This window comes from Zea mays, chromosome 2 (genome assembly GCF_902167145.1).
Source record: "Zea mays cultivar B73 chromosome 2, Zm-B73-REFERENCE-NAM-5.0, whole genome shotgun sequence".
Taxonomy (NCBI): Eukaryota; Viridiplantae; Streptophyta; class Magnoliopsida; order Poales; family Poaceae; genus Zea; species Zea mays.
Window position 1 is genome coordinate 142,143,181 of NC_050097.1, and position 9,398 is coordinate 142,152,578.

General features: G+C 44.8%; 1 protein-coding gene across 1 annotated transcript; it reads left to right on the forward strand.

Annotated features, from left to right (window-relative positions):
- The first annotated feature begins 6,278 nt into the window (after window positions 1-6,278).
- LOC100384753 (uncharacterized) lies at window positions 6,279-7,985 on the forward strand. Its single transcript, NM_001177214.2, has one exon. It carries the CDS (start codon window positions 6,618-6,620, stop codon window positions 7,071-7,073), a length of 456 nt encoding a protein of 151 aa, NP_001170685.1. The 5' UTR covers window positions 6,279-6,617; the 3' UTR covers window positions 7,074-7,985.
- The last annotated feature ends 1,413 nt before the right edge of the window (window positions 7,986-9,398 follow it).

The window sequence follows — 9,398 nt, forward strand, 5'->3', positions numbered from 1 at the left end:
CTTGAACCCCTATCTCCTAAAACCTTGGTTGAAGGGGGTGGAGATTAAGCAAATGAGCAAATCATGACCTAACCTTTGGCCAAAGTTAAGTAACATATTAATCCACAAATATAGAGAGGAAACATTGCAAAAAGACTCCTTAAGAAACCCCAAATCCATTCCTTAAATAGAGAGAGAGCTAGAACTCTCTAATTCTCTCTAAGTCAAATTTTAACCCTAATCTAAAGATCAGACGTGTTCACCTAGTAAATGGCACCAAAACCACTTGGTCTGAATACCAAAAATATGCCAAACCACCTAAGGCACCCCCTGGAAAAATTTGAACCCAAGTCAAACTCATTTGACATGTCTTGGCATCACTTTTGTCGTGAAGTGGGCAGGGAGACAAGCCAGATTTGGCGTCCGCATATCTTCTGACCTAGGGCTTATCTTCCCTTGGAACTCACATACAAGAGATAGCCATAGGTGCCTGGAAGAGGTCTGCGCCGGATTTTTGCCAAGATTCGCACGTTTGCGATCTCAGCAAGCTTTTGAACATGGGCAGAAGAACACCTCCACGTATTCGACGCGTTCTGGGCGCACCAGAGCACGCCCACTCCCGACCCCGCGCGCCCCACGCCACGCCAAGTCGTGCCCGCGTCTCCTGCTCGCGCCTGCGCCTATAAATCACCCTCAAGTGTTGACCGTACTCCTCCGCGCATGCTCAACCTCACCGGAGCCCGAAACCACCGGCGTTTGACCCGCGCACGGCGTGCCCGCGGCCACCCGAGCCCCTGCCACAGTAGACCGGCCAACAGAGCCCTTCCCAGCCACGCCCGACCCTTGGAAGAGACCGTGCACGCCTCGGTGAAGCTCCTCGAGCAAGGTATCGGACTTTGCTTCGCCGGAGAAGCCAGTCCACGGTCGTCGGACTTCACCCGACCGCCGGTGAACGTAGACCGGGTAAATCTCTGCCCCATTCTTCGATTCCTTGTGCACATAGCCTCTACATCACCCCGTGGATCTCATCGTACCATTTGATTGAACTAGATCGCCGTGGTTCAGCCGGAACACCCGCCGCCGACGAGATCACCCGCCTGCGCACGTGGACCGGCCGATTCCGGCCACCACCGCCGTCGAGCCGTACACCGCTATGACCGCCAGGACGTCCCGGAGCCAACCCCGCCCCTCGCTGGACCTCTCTCACCGCCGGTAAGCCGCGCCGCCCTTTTCTTTCCCGCGGGTACTGTTTGCGTTAGGGGAAGGACCTCGGGGAAGAAGAAGGAAAGGTCGGGGGGTTTTGAACTGTTAGTGACTCAGGGGAATAGTGGCGCAAGGGTAGATTTGAGTGGGTTGATTTGGATTAAACCCAGGGTCCTCGATGTAAACTGTTTTTCCAGGAAACCTTTTTATTAATCTGATTTAAATTCAAACAGAACTTGAAAAATTCATATCTTCTGTTTTGTTCACCCAAATCGAGTCAAACCAATTTTGCCAGATCTTAAATAATGTAAACCACTTAGGAAAAATATAAAACCCCTCAGTGTTACAGAAAACTTTAGAGTTTTGAATTAAATGATTAACTGGCCAAAAACTAAAAGAAATAAGGAAAAATAGTTGCACTATTTGACTGAGGTTAAGAAAATTTAGAGAAGTACTTGATCATCTACTAACCTGTTTAAAACTGATAAACCCCTCTGTATACCGCATTAAGGTAGAGTTTGCCATTTAAATCACCTTGTGCTTAAAGTTAAAGAAAATACAAAAAGTAACTTAACTAAAGAACCAGGGAGCACCCACATTTTTGTTAGTTTACTTATTCAGTATAGTTCACCAGAAAAATTTATTATACCCTTATTTAGTACAAAATAAATGGGATACCTTTTATTTTAAGAAAACAAGGAAACCTTAGAAAAATAATTCCAAAGGGAAAACATCCCAAACCTTGGGATAACTAATGTTTTGTTATTAAGAACATAGGAAAAATACTAGTTCTGTTGTTTGATATTTTTCAAATAACAAGTTAGTTATAAGTATCTTTTTGGCATTAAACTTTAGAAAATCATAACTAAATAACCACTAAGTAACCCTTTATGATTTTTGGCACAGGAACATGTTATTACTTTTAGATACCAGCAAAAATGACCCTTAGCACAAAACCTACCCCTAGTTAAGAGTTGTAGTGCAAAGTGACCCCTTTGCCCAACCTTTGTTATTTTTGTCCAGAGCATACTCTATTTATTCTAGACCCCAAATTCATAGGACAGACTACAGTGGCCAATTGTAGTCTACTGTAAATGTTTCAGAATTTTTGGAATAGGTTAAATTACTGTTGTAGTTCAAACCCACCCTAGAATTCATAAATAGAAAAAAGAAAGAGGAAATTAACAATGAGAGTAATGTCATTTTAACCCAACCAGCAAAATCCCTTAAAGGTCTACTAAAACATCTGAATCCAAGTTACAAATCCACCATGCTTATCCCTAACAAAACCCAAACCTAGAGTGATAAGCAAAAACCACTAAAGAGCCACGTATGACCAGAAAAAACCTAAGTTACTAACTAACTTAGTTCTTCTTCATTTAGCATAATGTTTGTTAAATCCTGAATAATCATGACATACATATTCCTATTCATTGCATTCGGTAGATTGCAACCTCGCTGACGGAGAGTACGTCCTCGTGCCGGAGCAAGGAGCTGCTCAGGAGGTAGCCCCAGATCCAGCACCAGAGCCTGCACCAGAGGATCTACCTGCCCCAGCTTTGGAAGGCAAGCCCCGGTTTATGCATAACCTGTTTATTATGCTATTTTACTACACATAATGATTGTAGGATTGAATGTGCACTTAAGTGTAGGAGTTGTTTGAAACCCTAGTTGCATGATCTCAGGAATCCTTTTGTGATGGATACTAGTATGCTAGGTCGAGTAGCTGCTTTATTAATTAGGGATCTCGGTAGAAGTCGAGTGATTTTTCTAGCACTCGCGCGAGGTCAGGAATTGGTTGTATCCATTTTGATATCATAATGATGGTGGTCTGTGGACAACGGTCCATGGGGATGCGTTGTCTACGAGATGGAAATTGGAATAAGGATTAAGGTGTGGTACTGTGTGTCAAGCGTTTGAACGTACTAAACACATGTCGAGAAATATGGTAAATCGGTAAGCCTAGTACCTGAGTGAACCTGCCCGCAGACATATCCCCTCACGCGACCTGAGACGTGGTCTCCCATTCCGGTTATGGTGGGTACAAGTGCGGTCACTGCACGACGGCAGTTGGGGTCAGTGAGGCATTGTACGCCAAGGCGGTGAGCCCTGATCTGTTGCCAGGGAATCGACGGGGACGGTTGAGGTGTGTGGGGACGGAGTGCCCCTACATGTCGTGTGTTTAGGTTTACCTTGCAAGGTTGAAACTCGATTCGAATCGTCTGCTTCTCGCAGCTAATGAGACTGCTTGATCCATGCTGCTACATTGAGTAACAAGTGAAAATGTGATGAGGTGACAAAAGATGTTGATTGTTAAATTTGCTTGCTATCATGAATGAGTAGATTAGTACACATCTAGTCTTAAGAGAGTCACACTAGAACTTGACAAAGCTAAAACTTGATTTATAAACTCAGCTAGTGCTTTTGGCAACCAAAGCCCACAGCCAAACAGCTGCATGTCTAGAGGTAGAGGAGTAGACTCCTCACACCGGGTAAGTCTAGCTGAGTATTAGTATACTCAGCCTTGCTTGTGGCATAATTTTTACAGGTTCTTTGGAGGGCATGGTTGCTGGAGTGACTTGGCCGTCCATTTTGCCACCGGGTTGGACTGTCGAGTGGGACCCTGCCTCAGCTGAGGGGGAGCATGAGGAGTGATGGGACAGGCTTCCCCATCTATCTGTTATTTACCGTTAGTTTTATTCTGCTGCATTCCGAACAATGATGACTACTTTTGCTAAAACTCCGATGATGATGTAATAAGTTTAATACTCCTTAATGTATGGTTTTATGCTTTATTGTATTTGCTTTGTGACTCACCATCGAGTGAGATTGTGGTACTTGATCCTGTCAGTGGCCTCGTCGGACTAGATCCGAGGGATTGACGGGTTATTCCCATTTAATTGTGGTCTAGCCTCTAAGGCGGGACTTAGGCACTTAAGTTAGAATAATTCGGGCAGTTCCGCCACAATTTTGATGAAACCTATGCACCTGTAGCTAGGTTTGAGTCAATTCGTATATTACTTGCCTATGCTACTTACCATGGCTTTAAGCTTTATCAAATGGACGTGAAAAGTGCCTTCCTCAATGGCCCTATCAAAGAAGAGGTCTATGTTGAGCAACCTCCCAACTTTGAAGATAGTGAGTACCATAACCACGTGTATAAGCTCTCAAAGGCGCTTTATGGGCTCAAGCAAGCCCCAAGAGCATGGTATGAATGCCTAAGAGACTTTCTTATCACTAATGGCTTCAAAGTCGGAAAAGTCGATCCTACCCTCTTCACTAAAACTGTTGCAAAAGTCTTGTTTATATGCCAAATTTATGTTGATGATATGATATTTGGGTCTACTAACAAGTCAACTTGTGAAGAGTTTAGTAGGATAGAGATACAGAAATTCGAGATGTCTATGATGGGGGAGTTGAAGTATTTCCTTGGATTCCAAATTAAGCAACTCCAAGAGGGCACCTTCATCATCCAAACTAAGTACATTCAAGATATACTTAAGAAGTTTGGAATGATGAATGGCAAACCCATCAAGACACCATGGGAACAAATGGACATCTCGACCTCGACACGGGAGGTAAATCCGTAGATCAAAAGGTATACCGGTCGATGATAGGTTCTTTACTCTACTTATGTGCTTCACTACCGTATATTATGCTTTTAGTATGCATGTGTGCAAGGTTCCAGGCAAATCCTAAGGAAGTTCACCTTAGGGCCATGAAAAGAATTATGAGATATTTAGTTTACACTCCTAAGTTTGGGCTTTGGTACCCCAAGGGATCTACATTTGATTTAATTGGGTATTCCGATGCCGATTATGCTGGATGTAAAATTGATAGAAAGAGCACATCAGGGACTTGTCAGTTTCTGGGAAGATCCCTGGTGTCATGGGCTTTAAAGAAACAAAACTCCGTAGCTCTTTCCACCGCCCAAGCCGAGTATATTGCTGCAAGACATTGTTGTGCACAATTACTTTGGATGTGGCAAACCCTTAGGGACTATGGCTACAAGTTGAGCAAAGTCCCTCTCCTATGTGATAATGAGAGTTCAATCCGCATGGCGGATAATCCCGTAGAACACAGCCGCACTAAGCACATATACATCCGGTATCACTTTCTGAGAGATCACCAACAAAAGGGGATATCGAAATTGCTTATGTGAGCACCTACAACCAATTAGCCGATATCTTTACCAAGCCACTAGATGAGAAAACCTTTAGCAAACTTAGGAATAAGCTAAATATACTTGATTCTTGGAATTTTGATTGAAACATTGCACACATAGCTCAAGTATATACCTTTGATCATGTCTCTTTCATTTGGTACAAATACATATTTCTTATTCTTCTTGTGCCAAGGCTAAGACTAATGTGCTTTGAAGTATATCTCTATGATTAGTCTTAGATTGAAAGGGAAATGGAGTATTCGGTAAAGACAAGGCTTCCACTCCAACTCTGACAGTATCTGTAACACCCCTAGTGTTTACCTCCTGTTAAACTGTGCTTATGGACTCAAGCACGGGATATCGGCAATAATAACGATCTCTATGTTCTAATATTCATCCTCCATAATTTTGATATCATTTTCATCTCTGCTTATCTGGTCTGTTCTAAATGTTTCACGAAGTTAGAAACATATTTGTTTCGTAAATTAATGACTCTTGTGCCCAATTAAAATATATCGAGTAAACGGATATGAATTCGGAAGCTCGACCCACTCTGTGATTTTGTCTTGGGCAAATTAAATAGAACTCGACGACTAAGGTTTTCGGTGCAAAATAATTTTGTCCCCACTCGTCAACCGAGAAATCGCGTCCGAGGATTTATAATTGAGCTTCGATTCTCTGGTAAATTATCTATGGCTGTGGAATCAGTTGTTCAGATGCGGATGAAATTTTCAAATAATTTTGAATCAAACGTAAAATAGCAATGTTAATATTATTGTGGTTCATCCTATTTACATCTCGTTTAGACCCAAATCCAAATCCTAGAACTCGAACGTGTCTTAAAAAATGAGAGAGAAGAAATAAAAAAAGAAAATCCAAAAAAATCTGCCGCCGCCCCTCATTCCACTGATATTTCCTACTGCTCTCTCTCCTTATCTCTTCCCCGCCGTACTCAGGTTTTTCAGCCGCTAGCTTATCTTCTACGCGCCGCGCGTGCCCACCCTCTGTCCTCGCCGCCATGTCCTCTTCCTGCCGGCGCTCCTCCAGGGAGCTTCCTAGCTCACCCAGGTCGCCGCCGTTCGCCTCCAGCTCGCGACGCCCCCTGCTTTTCTCTCTCTCCCACACGGCCGCGCCTTGCCAAGATCCGTGCTGAGCTCCCATCGCCGCGCGCCCCCTTCTCCTCCATAGCCGTGCGAGCTGAGCTCCCTGCTCGCGCCCGTCGCCCTGCCTGCTCGAGCGCGCGCCCGGCCCCAGCTCCAACCTTCCTCCCATGGCTCTCGGGCTTCTCCAGGTCCGACCGGAGCTTCCTCTATGCGGCGCTCCTGCTCCCCGGCTTGCCCCTCTGCCCGCCCCATCTCCCAGGTGCTGGCCGCGAGCTCCTCGTCCGGCCCGGCCACCGACCTGTCTGTGCTCGTCCTGGTCTCGGACGCCACCGCGCCTCAACCTCGCCATGACCCTGGTTGTGTCTGTCCGCTGCTCCAGCTCGTTGGCGGTCAATGCCCTCACCCGGCCTTCAGCTCGCCTTGCCTCGGGCTGGCACATCCTTGCCGAAGCGCCATGCTCAGTGGGGTGCTCGCTGTCGGCATCGCTTCAACTGCTCGGCCCTGTACAGGCCCTCGGCCATGCTGTGCTGCTGAGCACAATACCGGACGCCGCACAGCGATGGTGCCCTCCCTGCTCCTCTCGGCCAGCTGCTTGCACGTGCTATGCGACATCGAGTCCGTGACGCTCGCGTGATGGACGCTATGAAGTCGCTGCGTGTGTTTGTGTCCGAGCCCGTCCGGCTGCAAGCTCGCTTTGCTCCTCACGTTGCTGCTCGTCGAGTCCTTCCCCAGTCCACGCTCTCTCCCTGTCCATCGTCGCATCATTCGCCATCGAGCCTCGCTGCCCATCGTGGAGTTCCCTACTGTCAGCCTCCGCACCCGTCCTAGGCCATCGTTGCCAGTTTGCCTATGTCCCGTTGTGGTGTTGTGCTACCGTCGAGTCCTGATGTCGATCTGGTGGCCGTCGAAGCGAAGCTCTAAACAGATTTGGCCACATCCAGCACTATCCATGTCATTGTCGTTCGCCTTCACGCTGTGTGCAACAACATCATCGTTTCCCTTAATGTGCTCATCCTCAATCTCCGCCTCGCCATCACCCTTGGTCGCAGCACCGTGTCGACGACTTGCGATCCTCGCCCTCGCGCTCACGCTTCGTCAAATGCCACTCCAGTACTCACTAGAAGAAGATCTTCAGTAGTTGATTACTGAAGAAAAGAAGACCCCTAGGTGACGTCTATCTAGTGCTCGACGAAAAGTCTGAAGTAGAATTTGTCGCCGTGTCCATGGAAGTGGAGCGACTTGATATTGGTAAGCGAACTCGTTACTTTGGATAGTGGGTATGATAATTGGATTGGTAGATTTATTAATTGTGATGATCTTCGTGTTTAGCACATGCGCGTTGTGGTAGGTTAAATATATGTTAAGTACGATGGAGTTAGTAATGCGAAAGGTAGATTAAATTATGTGATATTCGGGCGAGCTGATGATGTAAAAGATAGATATGCTACGAGCATGTGTCTTGGAATTTCCACAAAAGTGGGATGATTGTTTGCCATTGGCAGAGTTTTCCTATAATAATAGCTATCAAGAGAGTATCAAAATGGCACCTTTTGAAGCTCTGTATGGACGGCGATGTAGAATACCCTTGAATTGGTCAAAGAAACGGAAGAAAAGGTCCAACACATAAGACATAACTTGAGAGAAGCTCAAGCATGGCAGAAGAATTATGCAGATAAACACCGTCGACCATTAATTTTTCAAGTCAGAGATCATGTGTACTTAAAAGTATCACCAATGAAAGGAGTTAGTCAGTTCAGGGTTAAAGAAAAGTTAGCGTCCCGATACATTAGTCCGTTCCCTATTCTTGAACGATGTGGGCAGGTTGCGTACCGACTTTGGCTACCAGAATCATTATCGGTTGTACATAATGTGTTCCACGTATCACAACTGAAGAAGTGCCTTCGAGTCTCTGATCAAACTATGGATGTATCAGATGTTAATTTGGAGCCAGACTTAACCTATTCGGAATATCCCATCCAAGTTTTGGATCAGAAAGACTGAGTTACTCGAAAAGACCCTCAAGTTCTACAAGGTACAGTGGAACCAACACACATAAGAGGAAGCTACATGGGAGTCTAAAGATTTCTTAGAAAAGCATTTTCCCAAGTTTTTAGCCTCTTGTAACCTTTAGGATTTATGCACTTTATTGTAAAGCTAGAACAAACCCCCACACCCACCCCCTGCCTTGTAAGAGAAAATAGGAAATAAAGTTGTGACGCATTTCCTTTTCCATTACTTACCACAGAGCCTTAAATCTCGGGACGAGATTCTTTTATGGGGGGAAGAATGTAACACCCCTGGTGTTACGAGAACTAAAACGTTTGCATGACATCATATGCATTAGCATTACATTATGTATGATACGCCTAGGATGCATCCACTAGGCCAAAATTTCAAAATCAACATGTGATGTGATGCTTGTGTGATGATCTAACTTGGTAGAAGGGATTCTTGACCCTATGTTAGAATATCTCTCTTTAAGGATTAGAAACACATGGCCTTGTGAGATGAGTACTAAAGGATGATCTTGGCAAGTTGGTAGAAATGCTCAAGAAATATTAGCTTGGAGAACTTAAGTGCTAAGTGTACCCTAGGACACTCAAAACCCTAATTTGGAACTCAAAAACCCTAATTAGTGCCCTATAAGACGATTTCAAATTCTATGCACTTTTTATCAAAAGTATATACACCAAAGTGATACAGTAACAAAAGTTAAGCAACTTTCATGTTTGAGGATTTCCATGTTTTGTGGTGAAACTTGGAGTCATTTTCAAAAATTGTATGAGTCACCCTAACCCTGAAATCTGAAAAATAGTGTCAACGAGCCAACTTTGTACTTCTGTATCTTTTGATCCATGAAGGTTTTCCTATAAACCATTATAGAAAAATTGTTGAGCTACTATAGTAGTCTAAGTTTGATTAAGTGACTTAGCCCAAGAACTATATAG